Source organism: Rissa tridactyla, chromosome 6 (assembly GCF_028500815.1).
Source record: "Rissa tridactyla isolate bRisTri1 chromosome 6, bRisTri1.patW.cur.20221130, whole genome shotgun sequence".
Taxonomy (NCBI): Eukaryota; Metazoa; Chordata; class Aves; order Charadriiformes; family Laridae; genus Rissa; species Rissa tridactyla.
Window position 1 is genome coordinate 719,114 of NC_071471.1, and position 22,847 is coordinate 741,960.

The 22,847-nt window shown below is 53.0% G+C and overlaps 2 protein-coding genes across 8 annotated transcripts in view; both read left to right on the top strand.

Annotated features, from left to right (window-relative positions):
• Positions 1–29: 29 nt before the first annotated feature.
• On the top strand, positions 30–2,922 carry LOC128911326 (uncharacterized). Its single transcript, XM_054206027.1, has 3 exons — positions 30–738; positions 1,927–2,078; positions 2,172–2,922. The coding sequence occupies exons 1-3, from the start codon at positions 293–295 to the stop codon at positions 2,504–2,506; spliced, it is 933 nt and encodes a 310-aa protein (XP_054062002.1). The 5' UTR covers positions 30–292; the 3' UTR covers positions 2,507–2,922.
• Positions 2,923–3,527: 605 nt separating this feature from the next.
• DVL3 (dishevelled segment polarity protein 3) overlaps positions 3,528–22,847 on the top strand; it is a 35,532-nt gene continuing 16,212 nt past the window's right edge. For all 7 annotated transcript variants that reach the window (XM_054205912.1, XM_054205916.1, XM_054205914.1 and 4 more), the window contains exon 1: positions 3,528–3,757. In XM_054205912.1, coding sequence (XP_054061887.1) covers positions 3,591–3,757 — 167 coding nt within the window. In that variant the 5' untranslated portion in view covers positions 3,528–3,590. The remainder of the gene's footprint in view (positions 3,758–22,847) is intronic.

The following is a 22,847-nucleotide window of genomic DNA, read 5'->3' on the forward strand; positions in this document are numbered from 1 at the left end:
AGCACATAACAGGCAGGTACGAAATTAGCACACCACTGAATTGGTATAAATGTTCAGTGATAACTTGCGCCCTCACTGCTCACGAGTAGAGAGCAGTTTATTAAAACTTCTGAACTTGGAATCCTGAAATGGGTGAGGTTTGGTTTAGTACAGAATTAGGTCGCAAAGATGAACCTTAAATCCTATGAAAGCTGTTGTCCTTTGCCATGATGAGAATTAGTGGGAATGTTGGCTGTTAGCTATTGCATCTTGCCCTCCTGATGTTGGGGAGTAAGCACTGGCAGAGAGGGGGATGTACAGCTACAGGTCTCCTCATAAAACCATTCACAAAACAGTTGCAAGTCTTGGTAATTTTAAAATTTCCTTGGACATCTTAGGAATTTTTTTTTTCCTTTTACAATGTAAAGATGGCTTTAACAATAGGTTTAACATTGGCTCGGTTTTGCCAGGGGCTCTTGATTCTTTGTGCCAAGTAACAATTCCACTTTCGTTCTTTCCGCGTTCCTTCCTCCTTTGCTCCATAGTAGCCAACTTCATGGTGCGAGCTGTTCTTACCCAGGGGTTGAGATCCACGGGGAGAACGTTGCTCTATGGCCAAATATTCTTCAGGCCTCGGCGGTGTGTATTTTGGGGTGGTTTTACAGGTGCTGAGAACAGAGTGGCAAAAAGGAGAAAAAATAGGAGACTTGGTGTTCTTCAAGGTGGAGTTCTGGCATGGCGCAGCACCCCCATGGGCAGGTAAGGGTGGACTTGCTAAAGGAGCATTAGTTGCATCGCTGAAGTATAGGGTGGGTGTCGTGCTTTCTATTGCTTTCAGTCAAGATTTATATTTGGTTGGGAGACTAGAAATGCCTGTGAGAGCAACCTCGACTGTGCAATTGTTGCTATCCACCTTTTTGAGCAATGTAAGCAGGAAGTATTTGTGACTTTTCTGAGGCCATAATAGTCACCTTGTCTGACTTCCCATCTGACATGGATGGATGGATGTTGCCTGGTGTTCCTGTATCAAACCCATAACTTCAGTTAATAATAGTGCACCTTTTAGAAAAAGATAATAGTTTTGTGTTGCTTAAAGATGTAAGTGATGGGACTCAAGTACATCCACCTCTGCTTTGGGCTGTTCCAAGATGCACTAAAATGCCTGGAGCCCGTTTACTCTGTAAGGAGAAGCAATGCTATCAATATTGTAATTTTAAATGTAGACATAAGCCAAGAGGCTGTTCAAAAACAATTTCCTGTGGACCTACAGTGCTCAGCACAATCCCCTACTGCGATTTCCTTGTCTCTGTGTTCTTAAGCTGCTCTGTTCATTAAGAGTCATACTTCACAAGACTCTGCGAGCAGTAAGATCAATCTATCAATTTCTATCAATAGATTCTTCTATCGATTTTTCTATCTATTCAATCACTTGGCCTGTTTTAAACAAAAAGGCAGCTGTAACAATGAAATTTCATCTGCTGCCACCCTGGGGGTGTGTGGCACCCATCCTCCGGGCTGCCTGTGCTCCCTTGGGAACTCAGCACCTCAGAAAATTGCCCTTTGGGGTATCAAAGGTGCCTAATGTGTACAATACAGGCTGCAAGGGATCCACAGCTGTGCTGGGAGGTGGGCAAGAGAGTGGCCCTGTCAGGGGGAGGCAGTAATTCTTTCACATGGGCCCAACTTTTTGGGCAGGGAGGTGTTGCAAAAAGACTTTAAGATGAGCTCTGTCAGGGTTGACACAATAAGCAGCAGCTTAGACTAAACTTTTCTATTCCTGACCTGGATTCTTCTTTCCAGGTATGCCGGCTTTTACCACAGAGCTCCAAGCATGAGGAAGCGACAGTCTTCCAAGAGCCGATGTGGAAACACGGGAGAGCCTCACGCCTCCTGCTTACCCGAGGTCTTCCCTTGATTTTTATTTTTTTTTCTCTAATTTAATGTCAGATTCTTCGCTCAGTCTAGCAGTGCTGCCCAGATAATTGCTAGCAATGCCCACGGGATGCTTTCATGCGTGAGGAGGCTATTTAGCTCCTGCCAGCCGGAGGAGCTTGGCTCTGCTCCCTGTCAGATCTTGCTGGTTCCTCTTCCTACGGCAGGTGAGTCTGGCGCTGAGGGTTGGTGATCTGCTCTCACGCCCTGTGTGGGCCCACGGCATGGTTCTTCCTCTGGATTCGTTCCTTCTAATCCAGGACGGCGCGAGGCAGTTCTTTCCCTTCCTGGTGATGGGTGTTCCCCAAGCTCCGTCCACTCCAGCTTTGCTCTCGGCCACAGCTCTGGGAAACTGCTGATGGAGACGGTTCCTCAGCACCCCGCGGATGCTGGCAAGGTGTCCAGAGGGGAAGCCGGCCACCCCAAGACTGCTGCTGCACAGAGGCAAGTCCTAGGGGCTGGGGTCACGGTGTTGATGACTGTAGGAGAGACAGGATGGGGAAGAAACCACAGAGCTGAGGGGCTCTGTTGGAGCCGGTATGAAGAGGCCACAGTGTGTGTGAAGAAGGGTGCTCACGAAGAGTCTGCTTGGTGAGGAAATGGGGTTGGGGAACTGGAAGGGACACTGGTGTCCCGTGCCTGAGTATCAGGGATGGTTGTTGGATGGTGACAAGGGTTCTGGAGGGAAGACACAGCTGGAGAGGAACTGGGGTGGGAGGGACCGTGCTCCTCCTGTGCAGCAGAGTCCCTGTTTGTGGGGTGGCCGTCAGGGACAGAGTATGGGGAGATCAAAGGGGTCTGGATGTGGGAGGACAGGGTAGAGCCCGATATGCCTCGTGCTCTGTGAGCTGTACGTGAGGGGCACGTAGCCGTGTGGGTGTGGGGAAGGCTGGAGGTGTGTGGGAAAGGGCTAGGGCTGCAGAGATGGAGGGGAGGCCTGAGGTGTGTAGGTGAGAAGCAGCAGAGGTTGCGGGATACAGGAACATATGTGGCACAGGAATGGTGTGTGTGTGTGTGAAGTAGCACCGGGGGGTGCGAGAGGCGATGGAAGGGGGGGCCTGGGAGGGGTGTATGGGCGCCCACCAGATACGAGAACGCGGGTGCATGGGGAGTACCAGGCTGTACGTGAGGGGACGCGGCTGTAAAGTGAAAATCCAAACCCTTCCGCAGCTGGCGGGGCTGTGCGTGGGCAGGGGGGGACGAGGGGCAGTGCCGGGGGCGGGTCAGGGGTCTCCCCCCAGTGCGGGACACCGCTCGGGAGGGCAGGGAGCGGCCCGGACAGCGGCGGGGTGTGGGTCGAGGAGGTGCCGGCCCGCGCCCCTCACGGACCGCCCGCTGGGCGCTCTGCTCCGGCCGCGGGCCCGGGCTCGGGCCGGGTGGGCGGTGCGGCCCCCGCGGGGCGCCGGTTCCGGTTCCGGCGGAGCCGGGGCGGGGGGCGGGCGGGGCGGAGCCGCCGGAGCCCGAGCTTGCGCTCTGGAGGCGGGCGGCGCTGGGACCCGCAGAACAAGGGGCGCCGGGGGCCGGGGGGCGTGGAGGCCGCAGCTGGGGCGCGGGCGGGGGCCGGGGCCGGGGCTGGGGCCAGGGCCGAGGCGGCGGCCGGGGGCGGCGGGCCGCGCCGGGCCGGGGGCGGCGGAGCCGAGGCGGAGCGGGCGGAGGCCTGGCGGCCGGGCAGGGGCGCCATGGCGGCGGCCGAGACGAAGATCATTTACCACCTGGACGAGCAGGAGACGCCGTACCTGGTGAAGCTGCCGATCCCGGCCGAGCGCGTCACCCTCGGCGACTTCAAGGGCCTCCTCAACCGCCCCAACTACAAGTTCTACTTCAAGTCCATGGACGACGACTTCGGGTGAGCGCGGACCCGGACCGCCGCCGCGGGGCGGGGGGGGCGGCGACGGGAGCCCCCAGTGTCCCCGCGGGGGGAGCGGGTTGCCGCGGCCTCCGGGGGGCGCGGGGTCCCCGCGGGGGGGCCGGGATGGGGACAGCCGCCCCGCACAGCGCCTGGGCCGGGGCTGGCGGCCCCTCCGCCCCCGGAGGGGACCGTCCCCTCGCCCGAGGGTCACCGCCCTCCCCCTCCTCCGTGCGCCATCTTCGGGCAGCGCCCGGCCCCAGGGGCATCTCCCGGCGCAGCCGCCCGGGGCGGGCGGGCGACCCCCGCCTGTCCTCCTCGGGATCGTCACCTCCCACCTGAAGGGCCTGGGCATCCCCCATGGGGCTGCCTGGGGAGGGTGCCCCGTGTTCCCCCCGCCGGCAGGGTGCGGGGGCACGGCCCCGTCCATCAGCCCTTCCGAGGGACTGGGTCCGGGGACGGTTTAGTTCTCCTACCATCCATTTTGGGGAGGACCATCCATTTTGGCAGCTTTGTCCTCTGCATCCCGTCTTCGGGAAGAATGGGTAACGGGGACCCGCGTTTTCCTCCCCTGCCTCGGTGGAGAAGGAGTGAGAGCTCTCCACGTGCTGCCCGTCTCTGGGCCGGGGCTGTGCACCGGACCTGCTGTACCCCTCTGTGTGTCCGGTCCTCAGGGTAAGATGTCCCGTGCCTGGTCTCTGGGTGGGCACGGGTTTGTATAGAGGAGAGGTGGAGCCTGGCCTCGCATCCCATCTCCTGCAGGGCAGCTCTCTCCCAGCGCCGGTATTTTCATCGCTTCTTTTGTGTTACCCTTTGGTTCCTTCCATCACATGTGGCTGTTTGGAGACGAGGAGGTATATTCTGTCCCTTGTTTGGATGGTTGTACTGACTAATCTTCTGGGGAGCCCCTGCTGTCTCCTGCCTTCATAGAATCGGTGACTGTTCTGGGGAGCAAGTATCACATGAGGCCAACTCCCTGCGAGACCCTTTGTCCTCCCTCTGTTTTGTCCAGAGTCTTCCAACATCTGACTCTCCTCTAGCCTTTTTGAGGACCTCTGTTTCCGTCCTGGGAATGTAGCTTCTCTTGGCTTCCACAACATGTGACCCGTTACCATTCCTAGCCCTTTGGTATTTGAAAGAGTTGCATGAGTCTCCTTCCTCTGGCTTCTTTTCTCCCTTCTAAAGATTTGGTGTTTACAGTAAGTCTTGTGTATGGAGGCTGGGACTGCAAAAAGCTTTAAGTTTTATAGTCTTCCTAGTGTCTTCTTATTGCGCCAGATGCCTCCCTAGGCTGTGATCTTGGCTCATACCCTATGTTGAACAGGGCTGGGCCTGTTCGGGGCTTGGATGGAGATCGGTGTGGCTGCCTCGGCAGGAGGTGCTCTCCCCTCTGCAGCCAAATTATGCCTGTGCCCAGGTTCCCGTTAGCTCGGGAGGTGCCAGCTTTCAGATGAGGCTTGAAATTTGGAGTCACTTCTTTGACCACAGTCTGGGACATTTCGCCTCCCTAAATTCCTCCTGACCCAGTGGAGAGCTTGAGTGCTCAGAAGCTTCCCCGTTCTTTACAGGCAAATAGCAGTCTCCAGCCCTCATTTTCCATAAATTTCCTCAGCAATATCAGTTGTCTGCGGATCATTTCCTGTCCCTCAGCTGTTGAGTTGTGTTGGGTGCTACGAAACAGCTGCCTCTCCCTGTCTCAGAGGGGACTATGTTCATTGATGGGAGAAGCAAATTCTCTGTGCCTGCTGTTTGTAAACAAATGCTTTGGGACCCTTTGAAATGTTGTTCTTGAAGTGAATTCAAACTTGTCTTGAATGAAACATTGCCGTGTGGGTGGGAGAGTGTCTGCGTAACTATAAACAAAGTTTAGTAATAAATAGCAGTGTCTCGCGTTGGGAAGAGGGGTCTGGTGGCAGCAAAGTTCTGTGCTGTGCCTTTTCATCCTCCTCTGTTTCTTTAAGGCTCCACAAGAGGAGGCAGATGGTAGATTAATGAAACTCCACGGTGAAGCAGCATAGGGAGTTGTGGATGCGAGCAGGGAGAGGGGAAGATCACTTGGGAAGACGCGGCGAGTTTAGTTCCGCCAGAAATGCATGGGATGAGATTTTTGTTGGGACCAGTTCAGCTAATTCTCCTGGGAAGAATGAACCTCTGGAAGGGAAGGTACAGCCCAGAGGGGTCGGAGGCTGCATGTGGGCAGCCTGGTCCTGGGCGAAGTCCTGCGTGATGAGTTGTGCAGTTGGAGCAGCACGTGACGAGGCCTTGTGTGGAACAGAGGGGAGAAAGCCTCCCGTGGTGCCCCTATGGATGCCCCATCAGGAAAACTGTCTTTGCTCCTTTCCAGAGAGCTGAAGAACATGGTGGTGGTTGGCTGGAGCAGGGGGGGGAACAGCCAGAGCAGTCCATCTGCAGCTTCGTCTCTGAGTAGCCCTGGGGGCCCCCCAGCACCACTCGAAATAGAATCGTAGAATCATTTAGGTTGGAAAAGAGCTTTAAGATCATCAAGTCCAACTGAAATATTTCACGATCCCTGATAATTGGCATCCAGGAGAGAGCAAGCCTGCAGGGAAAGACAGGGACAGATGGACAGGAGGCACATCAGCTGCTTGACTGCTTGTAAGCGCATGGGCAATTAGTGAAAATCAGGAGGAGATTAACGATAGCTGTATTCAGAAGCTGCGTGTCAAGGAAGGGCGTTGCACTCTCACACGTGTATCCCTCTCGGCCCCTTCCCTCACGATGCCCTCTGCCCAGCCCGGGGGATGGCAGGGCTCGTGCTGACAGTTTGTGAGCTTGGCTGGTTTTGGTCAGTTGGGCCGCGTCCAGAAGCAGCACTCAGGGTAAAGCCCCTTCCTGAAAGAGATGAGCTATTAACAGTGGGTGGCCTTATGGCAGCTGATCAACTAAGAGGAGGCCTGCAGATCCGATGGCTCGTGCTTTTCATCATCAATCGGACCTTTCGCAGGATCCTTGTGGCATAAGACTAAGTTCTGTCATCTCTTACTGGGAACAGAGACATCTCACCTTCCAGGGTCAGCTGGACGTGGTCCAATGCTTCCTCTCATGTTTGTTGCCCAGACTGATTCTGTTTCTCCCTCTTCCTCGTCTTTCCAGGCTGTGGATCTCCAGCCTGGCATTCCCTTCAGCTCACCCCATCCCCAAGGCAGTGTTGCAGCCACAGTCTTGGTGTGTGGGATTTTTCGTTCTTTTGTTTATCTTGTTAATATTTGTTTGCTCTGAGAATCAGGGCGGTGATGGAGCAGCTTCAGTGTTTACATCTCCTTGGAAATGTGAACGGAGGCTCCCCTGGGTGGCTGTGGAGTTGTCGGGCTATGCCAGGAGCTAATCCTAGTCAAAGCACTCGGCTCCAGATTAAGAATACCCCAGAATGGTGTCACCTCTAGGTGGGAAGGAGGAAAATGAGAAGATTTCATGCATCCGATCCTGGGGAGAGGAGCTGTGAGCAGCAGGAAGGCTGGAGGGTTTTGTTGCCTGGTCTACGCAGCATGTAGTGGGCTACAGCCGCGAACAGAGAATCCATCCTGAGCGCAGTGGTGCAGAGCAGTGATACAGGTGCAGATATTTGCGCCTTTGTTGGCTTTGTGTATTGCTAACCCCAGAGCTGGAGACGTGGGGGAGCTAACCAGACCGTCAGTAGAAGTATAGACGGTGCATAGACGTGGTACACTCTTCTTGGGGCTGAGATAGCTTGTGTGGATGTGCCTCGCCGTGAAGTGTGGAACTACCCTGAGCCTGCTAACCTTGCCCTCATTGGAGAAGGGAGGATTTTTTTATTTTTTCTTTAATCTACAGCTTGAGTCTTTTTATTCAGCATTTTACAGGTAAGACTGGTGTGCTGGTCAGCAGGAGAGCGCCTTAGATCAGTGCAGTGCTATGGCCGCTGTGAGATCTCTCTCTATCAAGCCATGCACGAGTTTTTCATAAAGTTTTGAGCCAACTTTTTACTCTCTGTCTTTTTTGTTCCTAATCTGTGAAGTGGAAGTAGTAACAGTGCTCCTGTGCCGTGCCTTGTCTTGTCCACTTGACACTTTGAGCTTCTTGGGCAAACACATGTGTGGGTCTTAACATGACAGAGCTCTCAGTTCTATAGAGGTGCTGCAAGAACAGTACTGTAAGTTCTCCTGGGGACCTGTGCGTTGGGAAAGGAACAACTGTGCTGGTGGTCTGTGGTAGTTTATAGTTTGCTGGGATGTGGGCTTCAGTGATGTGTAAAGTGTTGCCTCCTGCCCAAGTCCATTGTGAGAAAGGTACCTGTCTCTGGGCAGCGTGGATCTTCTCACCAGCTGGACTGTGTCCATGTTTGCCCCAGCTGAACTACAGGTTAGACTTTTTGTCTGACCGGGTGACTGCTACAACTCTGAGGATATTCTTATATCAGTTGAAGTGTGGTTTCTTTTGACTCATTTTTTGCTTGTAACTGACGCTGCTCATTTTCTATCAATTGAAAGGTGTTCCCACAGGGGCATGCTAAAGTTTAAATTAAAATTTTCAGAGTAGTTTCAGTTATGTGAGTGAAACTTGTGCATTCAGGTAGGTCCTTATCACCTGGCCTGAAGTTCCGTCTCATCTTTCCATAAATTCTGGAGTGCCTGGAAGTTTGAATTTCTTCTGCGTGTGGAGAAAGCACTTGAGTGATAGTTTTGCTTATCTCCTCTCAGCCACCTCTCCTCTTCCAGGCTGGAGAGCAGAAAGGTGGTCTTCTCCTGCAAGGGGACCACCCCTCCCTCCCCATCTCACCTACTTGTTCTCCATTGCCGGGAGGACATCAGCGATTTGAGGTACGGTGGTGGGATGGTGCTGCTCCTCCCACCGCTGCTGCTTTCTCTCTCTTCCAGGTCTTGATTCTAATTTTAACTTCAGAGCTGTGGTGAGTGATTCCTAGGTCTTGACTGTTGAGTGAAAATTGGTATCCAACTAATCAGTAGCCTGGTATCTAATCCAGACCTGCTTAATTATCACCTGCTTTCCAAAGCTGGGTACAAGGCAGCGATTAGGGCAATGCTCTGGAGGCAGAACAAAGCGGGCGCTGATGGAATTCCCAGTGCTGGGGTCAGATGCCGTTAATATTTGGCGACCTCATCTCCTGCACATGTGCATGGGGAAGCGCGTTGACGCTCACTGAAAGGCTGAGTGATTTATTGCAGGATCTTTTTGAAATTGATGCCAGCAGTGACTGTCCTTCTGGCTGGAAGCGTTTGGAGCTGGGGAAGGGATCCTAGACTTAATAAGTGGTGTCAGTCCCTAAGCAGTGGTGAGCCGCTGGCGTGGTGCCCCTGCCTCTCCTGCCAGCTCTTTGTAGCGTGAGTTGGGGGAGTTGTTTTATTTTGATTTTTGGAACTTTATTTTTTAAATTTTGAGCTGGAAACTTTGCTGTCTGCAGAAGACCTTTGCCTGTTCCTCATGCCCCTGGTGGAGAGTGCTTCCATGTCAGCATGGATTTTCATGGAGGAAGAGGTTGGCAAGAGGTCTGTGAGCAAATGGGCCTCCAAAACTGCATCTGACTCCCTTGCACGCTCACATCCTTTGCGGTACTTCTGCCCAAGTGACAGCATTGGCCTGTCTGTGAGGTGGCCGTCAACTTTTCTTCATCTTCTGGCCAGTTTGTGTCCTTTCTGTGCCAAGGGCAGCACTTAGCCATGTGAGAAGCCACAGCATCCCATCTCTTGTGCTCCCTGCTCCAGAGGATGTGTGGTTCCCTGCCTGCTCACGTGAGATGTGCTGCCCTGGGTAGCTAGGTTCCGCTGGAGGTTATTTTTTGGACATTTTGCATGTGGGTTACTGCAGCCTGTGCCTCTGTCTCTTGGGCTGCCGAGGATTTGGCAGAGAGCTGCTAACCACTGTCTGCGCTTGTGGTGGGAAGTTCCTGTAATGCTGCCCGTGCTGGGGGGTGGCCCATCGACACTGGAGCTGGTCCTGGCTGTAGCTGCTGCTGGAGGTGTTTCCAAGGGTGGTGGTGGTGGAGGGGGGGGGCACAGCGATGCCAGGGCTGGGGTGCAGATGGAGAGGGTTAGTTGATGGTATTCACTCCTTCCCTGGGTTGTATTGTCTGCGCCTGGCAGCGTGCATCCTGCTGTTCAGACCCAGCTATTACCAACTCCATAGGTGTCCGACTCTGTCTGTTGTGGTTGGAGCTGTGCTCCGAAGGCCACGTTGGATGGCAGTCGTAGCCTGGTTTCTGTGCCCAGAGGTGGCGTTCGGAAAGCCAAGTTAGCCAAATCGGGCTGCAGACCAATTTCCCTAAGGCCTTGTCTGTACTATGCAAACAATGAAGCTTTACAACAGCTATTGAACTTTTTTTGCAGCTAGAGCTGGTCAGAATTTTTTTTTTTGACTGGATGTATTTTCTCCTGAAATATGGTGTTATGTTGAAGCCAGCATTTTTCTTGGAGAGGTATTGTTTTCAATTATCTTTTTGATGGGACTGTTTCTTAATTTTAAGCCTGTCTTGTCAGCTCTGACAGAAAAAGAAAGGTCAAGGAACCTTTGCTCATCCATGAGAACGCAGCTGTTTTGATGCAGTTCTATGTTTTGAAATCATCTGGAGGACTCTGGTCCTCCAACGTCCTGCACAGAACAAAAACCTACCTCGGCATCTCAGAAATTGCCGTGAAGTAAATCCGTGCACCTCGACTGTCTGTGGTGCAGCTGTGCTCCAACATGGTTCAGTCTCTGAGGTCAAGGCCAAACGCTATTAGAAATGGCTCATAAACCACCATAATCTGAGTCATGACCTGAGTGTTGTTCGTTGTTACGGGATGATAGTGGTGGCCCCACTGCTCAGTCTTTTGGTTCCTGCTGAAATACAACTTCTTAGAGTTTCATCTAGAACTTGGCCATTGCCAAATCCCAGACCTTGGCTCCCCCGCAGAGTGGGAACCGGATCTTCTGGGTGGTGGCATAAGGAGTGATGTTCCTCCCTACGTGGCTCTGGTGAGGGCAGGACGGGCAGCTGGGGAGGCAGCGTGTTGTAATGAGCTCCATGAAGGAAGGTGCTGTAAGATGGAGGCAGATGGCCCACGAGCCCAAGGCCTGTGCGCTTGGAGCACTGAGCCTTCAGTAAGTCTCGCTTCTCCAGTGTGCTCCTGGCCTCCTTCACCTGTGATTTCCTCACCCGGTCTCCCAGCAGGCAGAGACATCTGGGCCTGTAGCCCTGTGGCCTGAACTCTTGAAGGTGGAGGTAGTTACCCGCCAGTACGTGTTTTGGGATGCTCAGGGAAGAAGGGCTCTGTGAATATAAGCAGAGAAAATCTGGTTTCCCCTGCAGCTTTTCTGCAGGACAGGTGTGTTTGGCTTCAGTCCTCTCTCAGGGTGGGCATCAGGCCCTCCCTCTAGTCTTGAAGGCAATATATGTAGAGGTGTAGGGAGCATAGTTAAAATTCCTCAAGTCCTTTTTGAGCTCGTGGGACTTACAGTGGTGGGAAGCCTCTTGCGTGTCTGCATGGCAGTTGCTGAACTGTTGAGCTGGGGGTATCTGCGGTAATGAAGTGCTACTCCTCCACCCTTGACTGCATCCAAATAGGTATAACAATGTTGTGGTTTAGGATATTTGATCTGTGTAAAAGCCGATGAAGGAGAGCTGGGCTTGCAGAGCACAGCAGAGACTGCGCCTGCAGGAAATTGCCTTCATGTTGTCGCACCAGCTTTGCGTCGTGCTGCACATCTGATGAGGCAGCAGTCAGGGCTGTGTGTTTTTGGTGTTTCCTATTGATTTCCTCCTCTCTCCATCCCTTGTTTGTTATTCAGAGCCTGCCCTTCTGACCTGTGCTGGATGGATGGTGGTTTTCCAGAAGGAGGATGTGGCACCATGTGGCTGTGTTAGCGTTTGTCCCGGTGGTGCTGGCTTGTTAGGCAGCAGCTGGCAAGTTAAGTAAAACTTAATCTTGCCGGTGGCTGTTGTTGGAAATTTTTGGACTAAATCCTTTTGTGAAGGCTTTTTGGAAGGCGTTGAAGTAAGGTACCAATCCGGGAATTATTCTAATCTCTGTGACTTTGCCTGCTTTGTCTGGATGCTTATCTATGTAATGCCATGGTGGCCTTAGGAGAGTATGTGAGCTCTTGGGCTGTGATTATCACTGTCTCCAAGAACTGCATTAGCTTGCAAAGCTGAAGTATTAGTGTCTCCCTGAGCCCCTGAAAGCCCCTGAAGCTCTTGGTTTCACTTGTTTCCATTGTTGTGTTGTTGCTCCTGTAGCACAAATATTAAGCCCATCCAGGAATGGGCTGGAATTCTCCAGAGGCTTTGGCAGGCAGAGTTGCCTGGCGCTGGCCTTCCTGTGCTGTGTAATCCTGTATCGCAGTGGAGGGTTGGGGCTGTGGTGGTGGTTGTATCAGTTATTTGTTAAAGGAGACGTGCCAGAGGCATTGTTTTTCCAGCCACAACTAGCTATTGAAGGCAGCAGAAGCAGCGTTTGGGTACCCTGCTCCACTAAGTCCTGCATGTTGGTTATCCCCTCACTGGGCCATCTGTCTGTGTGTATTGTTGGCTAAAATTTTATATTTTGCGAAAACTGGAGGAAAAGAAGAAACAGCGAGCGGAGACTGAATCACTGCAGTGGGAGTCCATCCTTCTGGTCCTGGCTGAGGATGTGAGCTGAGAGGGGGAAGGCTTCCTCGCATGACTTGGAGCAGAGATCTCTTTCTGGGAGAGCTGGCACCGGCTGCTGTGTGGGAAGGTCTTTCCTCTGCTGGTTTTTGACCTGCCCCTAGGGTTTGGAGAGGAATTTATTTGCTACGTGGCCCCTCTGATTGCTGGCAGCTGTCTCCGTGATAGGCTGGGAATCCAGGGTCTGGGTAACAGAGGCTATTGCAGGCGTTTCCTTGTTTTCTGATGGCTGGCAGCTCCTGCTGTGTGCAGGCTGGTCTGAGGACACTGAGGGTCTTCCAGAGGGGTCTGTGTTTTGGGAGCTCTGGCTCTGCATGGGTTATCGTGGCGGGGACGCTGGTACCAGCACGTTGGCCTGACCACTTGCTGGGCTTCACCTTTTTCCCTCAGCGTTGCTCTGACCTGCTTGAGATTCGTGGACTTTTTGTCTCACTGTCTGCGAGCAAATTGGTTGTCCCCTGTACGCTGCACTCTGCCATGCCCACGTTGTTGACAACCAGGGTGGTATCAGAAGTGCGGTGACAAACCTGGCTTTGTGGCCGGGATCAGCAGGGCAGGGGCAGGAGAAAGCTGCTGCTGGGTTGTCCCCAGGGCGCAGCAGCTTCTCAAACTGAAGCTTTTTCCAGAAGCTGTGATGGATATGCAAACTCTGTATTTCTGTTTGCATATGGCTAACGAGCTGGCCCAGTTCATTCAGCCCTGCCTAGCTCAACCAGTATTTTGGTGCCATTCACAGAGAGACTTGCCTGTGGGCCCAGCTGAGGCTCTGCTATACTGGAAGCCCATATAGGGCCTTAATGCACGTAAGTCTTGCCTTTACACGGTGTTCATTTGAATTTTTTCTTAGTGGCTATTGTAGCTATGAGGAGTGTGGATTTTCATGGATGTAGCTGCACAGTGGAGTTCCCTTATGGCAGACCTCCCAGTTGTCTTAGACCTGGAGCTGGTAAATGCACCTCTAGATCCTGAAGGGCTCCTTGAGATGGATTTTCCTTCCAGAGTGAAAATCTTTTGTTTCAGCTGGGGCCAAAAGGTGTGTTACTTTGGGAAAACTCTTAAGATTATTCCCTGCCCAGGCATCCTGGAAGTGGCAGAGGAGTTTTGGGGTGGCAACACCTGCTTCAGCTGGGGTACACTCTGTCTGGGTTTCCCTGGGGCAGCTCCAACTTACTGCAGAGGTATGAAACGTCTATACAGGGTGTGCGTGCTGAGTCTGATGTGTCTGAGCTGGGTCAGACTCACGTGGCACATGTCTGTGCTTCTGAATTATTCCCCCCCAGAAAAACGGCAGCCTAATGCTGCAGTCTTCTTTGATGTGCGGATAATGCCAATGTGGGACACTTTAAAAATCTTTTGGTGCCTTCATACGATGTTACCTTTGGTGCGGTTGGTACCTGCGCTCAGGCGGGCAGTTGCATGGCACACGCACTTTCCCATGCAGTGAGGTGTGGAGACTCGAGGCGGGGACTGTCTGTCTGTGTTATCTGTTATGCGTTCGTGGTGACTTTATGTGTGACTAAAGGAGAGATGCTTTGTGGGATTTTGATACCAGTTTCACAGGTAATTAGGAGGCTCAAAATCAGGGTCCTGTTGTAACTTGACTTAGAGTCACAGACATGGGAAATTGCCGTGTTGCAGTAATAATGTGTGACGAGTCTTTCTGGGCTGGTGTTCGGAATAATTATGTGTAGAGTGACCAGTTACTGAGCTTGTAGGTTACTTACAGACTGCAGGCAGGTTGTGCTCCTTCCACTGCACTTATTCATCCTTGAAGGACCTGGGAGTTGGCAGCTGCGGTTTTGAGACCCCCCACAAGAGGAACGTTTCACATCATGTGTGATGGCGACTTCTGGAGGTCATTGACTGTTATCCAGCCTTGGGTGCAGTTGTCGGAGGTGGCAGGTGGGAAGGTTTTGAATGGTATGTGGCAGGGTCAGGCCCGGGAGCTCACAGTGTCAGAGAAAGGCAGCAGCTCTGAGTTGGATTTGGTCCTGCAGAAGTGGGGTATGTTGCTGTAGCAATCCAAAGCACCATCCTCTTCTAAATCTTGGGGAAACTTACCCTCTTGTTGGAAAGGCTGCTGAGCCCTGGCGTAGAGGTGAGTCCTGGCAGGATCTGGACTCAGTTCTGTACACAGCACCTCACGCAGACTATGGACTAATGCCAGTCATCGCTTATAGGCAGGCTGCTGAAACAGAAAAGCTTGGCTGCTTGCAGAAAATGCCCTCCTTCCAGATCAAGACCATGGCCTTCTCCCCGTGACACTCCTTTGGAGGAGTCCTAGGCAGGTGATGGTCTCCTGACTGCCTAAATATCGCTTTGTCCAGTGGAACATCCATCAGGTGTCAAGAGGAGTCTTGTGGGCCAGGCCTTTCATAAAGGAAGGAAAAAGAAGTGAGTATTTTTGTTGCTGAGAGTAAACCAGCAGCATGGTGGAGACAGCTCACGTTTTCCCTGCTTCTTGGCTAATCAGATTCCTTTTAATTTACAGTAATTGATTGGCTCCTGCTTTATTCCTCTTGTCTGCTTTCGGGACCTCTAGTTGAGTGAGTAGTGTACCAGCACATGCTTGGTTTGGTTAGGACTGCAGCATCTTTCTTGTCTCTTTCTTCCAGCAATTGTATTTGCTCGTTTGCTGGGTGATGGCTGGACGGCAAGCTTGGCTGGCCTGGTAAAGGATGCTTGGTATGAGATTGGTTGTTTTATTGTTCAAGGGCTTGGCCCTGTGTCTTGAAAGGAGTTTGGTGAAGATAACTGGTATGAGCCAAAATAAATGAAGTATACAAAAGGCTACTAAAATGTGCTCTATTTGCTGTCCCTCTGTACAGGGAATTTCTTGTACCATCCCCTGCACTGACACCATCAAAAGCAGGAGACCAGATGAAACAGCCAGCCTTTCTCTACCTTTGATTGGGTTTTTCTACTAGCAGACCTATGTAGGGGCTGATCATTTATACTGTTGGTTTTCTCCAAGTTCTTCCTGGCTTGCTGACAATTTCCTGAGAATGAAGTGAATAGTTCAGGTTGCGCCAAAAATTATCCAGGGCCCAAAGGTAAGGAAGAAATAGAAGACGTGTCCCTGTCCTAGCGATGGTCAGAAATGGTTCTTATGAGTGGTCAGACCCCTCATGCTGTCTGCTGCCTCCTGCATCTTGAGACCAGAGGGACGTAGGATCACTGTTTGCCCTTTTTCTCGGAGTGCTGCGATAGACTGGGATCCAGGACAAAGTTCTTTCTTTGCCACCGTGCAGCTGTTGTGTCTCTGGAAGGCTCTTCTTTGCATGATTCCTTCTCATTGTCTTTGGCAAATGTTTTGTGGTGGAACTTAGTTTTGAGCTTTATGAATTCCCTGTTGGTTTTATAGGGGTTCTCTGTATGTCTTATAGACCCAGTTAGCAGGAATGTTGCTGATGGTAGCCCAGCTGGATGAGAAGGGGAGGTGCAGTCATCTAGGCCCCTTCCCACCGGGTAGGAGGTTGGGCTGGTTTCCTCTGGAGACTCTTGCAAAGTTATGCAGAGAGAGTAATGTGATCTGGTCAGTGTCTTGAGGGCAGGACATGTGTGGAGGCTGTTTTGTCGTCATCTGGTGTAGAACTGTCATTATATACAAATTAATTGTTAACATGATGAGGGAAGCACACCTCATTCCTCCTCTCCTCAGACATCTGCCTTGGTCTGTGCCTTCCCAGACCTGCTCTGGAGGTGGCTGGCCAGCAGAAAGGTGCTCCAAGAGCAGAGGGCTGGTGCTGGGTACGGCTGCTGTGCTGGTAGCCCGGGACAAGGGGGTGCTGGCGAGCAGACTGCTCTGTGCCAGCTCCCCTGCTTGCCCAGGTGTGGAAGTCCAAGCTTTCAGACTTTGTTTCCCACCCTCCCCCTCTTCCCGTTTTCCCCCTTTCTCCTCTCCTTGCTCTCCCGCTGAGTTGATGCTTTTCCAGGAATGAGCTGTACTGCTGGCCCAGCACATTCCACAGCAGCAGCGATTTCTTGGCAGGAGCCTCGCCTGCTGTTAAGAAAAAGCAGGACTGACTTGGCGTCCCTCAGCTGAGGGCCAGAAAAGGCAGGCCTGGTCCTAGCTTCCTCATGGTGCATGCGCAGCCTTCCCGGACATTGTGCCCCTCTCCCTCTCCTCTTGCATCTGTGCTGATGTCCTCCCAGCAGTCCTTAGAGCCCTTAACAGCTCCTCCTGTCGTCTTAGCCAGTCTGAAGTCCTGGGCACTGACTGCAAGGGAGCCTGTTGCTTTTCTAGCCAGCTTAGAGAGGGGTGGGTGACTTCTGTGGAGAATTGCATGCAATTCTGGGTCCCGGACACCTCTTCCATGAAGTTCTTGGTAAGATGTTGTTGTGCCCTTTATGTTTTGCTACCTGCAGTAGCTGGGTAAACCCTTGTTCCACCTCTCTGCACAGTCCCTTTCTCTCCGTTGGCAGGAGCTGCTGTATTGGAGCTCTGCGCTGTGGGTTCTTCCCACCATCTGTACCCAGACGGAGCTGAGTGTCACAGCAAACCGAGCCTCCTCTGGTTTATTTGCAGTCTCTCAACACTAATACGAACCATAGCAACTGCGTCAGGATTTTACCCTGTCTCACATGCCTGTATCCGTTCAGCTGAAACGTCTTTGGGCCTGTTTCCTATCCCACCTTGAATACAAGACCAGCTTTTGGTCACTGCTATGTCTGTGGATGTCTTGGTTCCCTGAGGGTCATTTCTGCAGATGTTTTAACCTCAGATCTTTCGTATGATGAGTCCTTGCACTTGTATCCTTGTGTTGGGCCATGCAAGCTCTTAGAGTTGTTGAGGAGCTGAAACTGAGATACCGGGGTGAAGGTCCTGGCTGGGCTTATGCTGGGAGTTCCCGTTTGTCCTGATTTCCAATTCAAAGAGACTGAAAGTGTCACTGAACCTTCGGGGGCCTGGAGAATGCTTCCTTTGATGATGTCTCTAAATGTCCTTCTGGGGGTTGGAAGTATGGCTTGGGCAGGGCGGGATTAATTAGTGTGGAGGTGCCTCCTGCAGCCCCCGTGCAGTTTCCTGCTCTGGTTGAGGACAGGCCTGTTGGGCTTGTTTGGAGACAGGGCTGCAGCCAGATGGTCACTCCGGAGATCAAGGCGGGAGGGGCCGCCAGGGCTCCTGCGCTCCCTTCGGAATCAAAGTCTGTAGCTTTGCTTTGATAAGTGCTGCTCCTGGGCAGGCCTGCGAGGTCGGGTGGCTTGTTCCTAAATGCCATTCCTTTTCCGGTCTTTGGACTAGACGAACAGGAGGCCTGTCCTCTGTCATCTCCCACCCAGTGATGTCTGTAGGACTGAGCATGGGTCCAGCTGGAGCCAGGCATCTCCTGGACAGGGGGGCTGTGGTTGTCCTGATGTTTGTGCAGTGGAGTGGTCGAAAATGTGTTGATCAGGGGTTCTTGGGGAAAACAGTTGCCATCTTTGATGTCTGTTCAGCCCCTGCCTGGGTGACTGTGGGGGGAACAGCACAGCAAGCTGTGGGGCAGCAGTGGTGAGCACGATTGAGGGAGGCTGTAGATTACAGCCTGAAAATGAAAGAGGCTGTTCCTGTGCTTTTGCTGATAGGCACGGTGTCGCTGCTCCTGAGGAGAGGGGGGGAGTAGCTTGAGATGGGGTGACCTGCTCCCCGAGGAATCCTTGTGAAGATCAAGATCCCTTGGTGTGCTAGGAAAGCAGAGGTGGCCTCTCCTGCTCGAATGCAGAGCTCTCTTATTGTTGTATTAGCAGGACAGCTGGTTTGTGCTTCTTGATTCTTAAAAAAGACCCCAGGTGAAGACAGTGCTGCAGGGGCTCTCACGTTCACATGGGGTGCAGGGACAGATGGGAGCACAGCAGCTCCTCTGGGGAGGAGGGTCTGACACCCTAAACTGCCCACAAATCTGTGTGTCCCTTTTTGCCCTGTGCTAAAGCACAGAGGAGCAGTGGAGAATACCCTCTCTGGGGGCTCGGGAGGGAAATTAGATGGGAGAGTGATGGTCTCTCTTTATGCTCAGAGAGCCCTTCTCACCCCAGTGCACTGTACAGTTTGCACCCTACGTGTACTCCTCCTCTGCACACCAGAAGTAAAAATACAGCGAGGAAGACCCGAAGAATACCCTCACTTATGGAGACAGGCAACTCAAATCCTCTTATCCTGTTTGATCCATGCTATTTGTCTGCAAAGCCCAAGGTCTTGCCGATACACATGTGTACTCTTTGGTTGGGCCTGTAGCCCCTGGGGGAGTCATATCCCCAGGGGAAGCACACGTGTCATGTCTGGGCTTAGTCTCATAGGCGAGTATTTCCCATCCGAAATTCCAGCTCTGTTGGAGAATTGCCCTGTCCAATTTTCTCTCTGGTGAGATGGCTGCAGAGCTCATCCCTGTGGCTCCAGCATTTGATCTTGCAGAAGGGGCAGGGTTTTGCTCTAGAGGTAGGAGATGCTCACGCTTTGGATAGTAGCACATGAAGGTGCTTCCTTTTGCTACACATCATTATTAATCTATACAATCATTTGGAGACAAGACATCCCTGCCCTAAGGGGTGTGCACTAAAGGTCTTGAAAATGAGATCACGTTTCTTTCTGGTGTGTAAATCCCTGAAGCTTGTGCTATTGTGTAGAAACATCTCCTGATGGTGTTTGTTTTGTTTCTGGTTTTTGTTTCTGTTGTGTTTGTGGTTTGTTTTTTTTTTTTTTTTATGGTTCTGTCGGCTGTAGGAGGTGGGGGCTGTTAAGGTGCTACCTAATCTGTGCACTTTTGGGGGAGGGTTGTAATAGATGATTATGTTTAACATTGAATTTTTGGGCTTTGCGGTGATGGAAAAAGTGTTGCTGTTCTGTGAAGATCTCTCCTCTCAATAATTGAACTAAGTGAAGGAAAAGATCTTACTTTTTTTTTCATCTGCTCTACTAGCTTTTCATCTTGGTAGTGTGAAATCATCGCTGCTCGATTGTCTTCTTGATCTTTGCACCTCCCCTAATAAGACTCTCTTTCATCCTGGTTGCCGAGCTGTCTAACATGCTTGAGGAGTCCCCTTCACTCACCTCCCTTCTTGGTACTGACCCCCCCGACTCCAGATTCAGCTTTTCTGATCACCGCCGTGTCCTGTGGATGCTTCTCTCTGTGTCCTCCCCATTGCGAGCCCTTGGATAGAAGAGTTGGGGAACGGGACCACCAGAGGCGAGCGGCGATGGCTGCTGAGCTCCAGCTGCATCTGAGGCTCAAATCCCCCTGCCGCAGCCTTTGTCAGTGTCTCTTGGATTTCTCCTTTCCCCGGGCTGGTGTTACTCTATCCCCGTTCTTCTCTGGGACCCCGCTGTGGTTAGCAGATCCTGCTCAGGGGAGACCAGAGCTGGCTGGAGATAGAAACTCCCGAAACTCCCTTGTGTCTGCAGCCCGTCCCAGCTGGAGGCTCGGGGGTAGCGGGGAGGCTGGAGCGGGGCAGCTGCGCAGCCCGGGGTCTCCGAGCCTTGGGTTTTATGGCCTCCTTTCTCTCCTTGTTCCCCGCTTTCCCTTCATTCCTAGGACATGACTCTGTGATACAAAATACCCTCTAATTTCCTGAGCCGGGCTGGGGCTCCCTGGAGAAGGCAGTGTCTGCCCGCCTGTCCCTCGCCTGCTGTGCGTCCTTGTTCCAGGCAGCCGGCCTGGGAGCGGGAGGGAAGCTGGGAGCCTGGGGAGAGGGCCCACCGGTGGGAGGGCAGGGATGGAGCCAGGTTCTCTCCCCGCTGCCGGGCTTGCCCGTCCCCTCCCCAGGCTGCGTGGAGCAGATGTGCAGCTTGTGTCGGCCATGGCAGCCCCTCCGCACACCCTGTCCCGTCCCCTCCTCCTCGCCCCCGGCTTGGCCCCGTGTCGCTGGGGATGGCGGCTGAATCATCCGCCCACTCGGCTGCCTCCCCTGTAACCCCCTCCCTCCTCCTCCATCCTCCTCCCTCCTCCTTCCTCCCTCCCTCCCTCCCTCCCGCAGGTCTCTTTGTTGGAAAATCCAAGGCAGATGAGCGTGGGGCGCCCGCAGGCCTGGCCGTGAGCGTGCGGGCCCTGGCCAGCGCCTGTTCCACTGGGCCACTGTCCGCCGAGGGGCCGGAGCCATGCTCGCCTGGGCAAGGCTCGGGCTGCCCCTCCGTAGCAGGGGGCTCTCCCTGGCCGCCATTCTCGGCTATGTTGTGCCCAGCCCCCAGCAGGAGTTTGAACACGGGAAAACATGAAACCGGGCTGCCCTGGTGGACAGTAAACTAAAAGCAGTCCCTTTGAAATTAGACTCGGGTAGATGGCTTCCCTGGGCTGTGGTGGCTGGCTCCTGCCAAAAGGAAAGGCTTTTAGAGAGCTGAGAGAGCCTGAGCTCCTTCTGGGTCTGGTCTTTCGTGATTCCCGAGCTCAGACCCCGTCAGCTGGCAGCTCTTCCTAACGCTTCCAGGGGATGGTTTTCCCTCCCAGCACATCCACATCTCATGGCTCCCTCCCCGCGCAGACGCCGAGCAGAAACGTGGCACCACTCACAGCTCCCCCAGAGGCTGCTCGGCTGGCGGCTCCTGAGGAGAACGCGTGGCCTTGGTGTGAGGAGTGTGGTGAGGGGGGAGGAAGGCTGCAGCTCGGGGCTGGGAGGAATGTGGGGCACAAGGGGTGACAGACGTGAGCAGGACTGCACAGATACCCCTGCTCGGCATGTGCCTGGCTCCAGCACTATCAGTTTTTGCTCTGTGCAGCCTAAATATATAACGCATTGTGCTCTATCATCTGGGTGATAAATAGTGTAGTGGCTGGGGAGGGAGAGAGAAAACTGTGGTGGGGTGGAGGCTGACCCCTGGGACGTCTGGGGCAGCAGCAGGGTAATCGGAGTGACGAGGGACCGGCTCCCGGGACAGAGGGACCTTGTTCTCCATTGGGCATTGCAGCTGAGGGCGGGCAGGGCGGGTCCCAGGGGTTGGTTTCCTCTGTCCCCGCTGACGGTGGAATAGTTCATTTGTGCTTAGTGGTTGGTCACCTTGACCCTGTGAATATATCACCCTGTCCCGTCGCCCACAGGCAGGGCTCTGTGTCCCCGAGCAGGCAGCACACAGTGCTGGAAATTGGCTCTGCCTGAAGTTCTCTCTAGGAATTGGATGAAGTCCAGGCTGCTGGCGACAGTATGAATGGATGCTGGTGCAGCCAGGCCAGGGTGCGTGTGTGTGTGTGCTTGCAAGTGAGGAGACAACAACTTGCCCGCACTGGGAAGCGGGGTGGGCACCGAGGGGGATGGGTCCTGGGGAAGGCTGCCTGTGTTTGACACTACCCTGGGCTGCAGCGGATTTGGGCAGAGGCGGGCACGGAGCATGATGAAGAAACATGAAGCCAGCAGGGTTTTAATCCATCCTCACTGCTCCTTTCCTGCTTTTTCCTGCTTCTCCATCTGTGCAAGAGGAATTAAGGCACGTCCTGGGAGTGGATTAGACTGCTCAAACCGTGACCTCCTCATCTCCGCCTTCTGGGGATGGGTAGTGTTTGTCCAGGCCCTTTGCTGGCTCTCTGGTTTGGGCAGGGACTGTGAGTGCCAGCTGCCAGCAAAGACCTGGCAAGGTGCTGCCTTTTGCCCTGAGAGACAGCCCTTTGCTGAGCGCGCGACGCTGGAGGAACCCGCGCGGCTGGTGGGGTGGAACAAGCCTGCTCCCGGGGCTTTGGTCCTGCAGCGCTGCTCGTTTGCCTTTTGCTGATGCCTTGCGAGGGCTGGCGAGCCTTGCTGTCCTATTCTCTGTGGTGGTTTGGCAGCTGTCAGCGCACCGGCGAGCACAGCTGGGACCCCAGGGTAGCCCTTTCTCCGGGCCCAGTGTGCTGCGGCTCCGTGGCAGTGCCCGGGCTACCTGGCGGTCTGGACAATGGGTCACAGCTCCGCGCCCCACGCTCGCACCCGCTTCCATCCTCCATCAGCTGGGGACTGGCCTGGGGACCCTTCGGAGCTACTGATGGGATCACACCTCTGTGTGCTTAGTTACTTACAAGCTTCTTTTAATAGATAATTCCCTTGGCTTCACATTCGTTCTTTTGTTCTTTTTCTGTTGGATTCCTTTTCCCCCCAAACATAATTTATTCACTGTTTAGTTGCTATGTTATTTTTTAAAGCACAATATGTGTCAGGCTCCCTTAGAGATAGCTTGGAAGGGGAAATTAGTATCACAAACTAGTTGTAAGATGTCTTTGTATTAAATGAGAGCGCGTAAAATGTTGTCATTGAGTAGAAAAGAAAATGAGCTTGTTAAAGCCTATTTTGCCATTAAATTTGATTTATCAAAGATGGTATTAATTGAATCTGGTGAATTTACAAACTGTTTTGATTGTGACATTGTTGTGGAAAGAGTATTTAGGTGCCCGGTGATATTTAAAATAGAAAGAATACATTTTCTTCCCAAAGAAAACTGATGTTTTTAATGTCGGGGGAAAAAAAAATTATCAGTGCTCCCTCCGGTATGAAGACTGATAATAATGTAGCTGTGTAATGCAGGAACATGACATC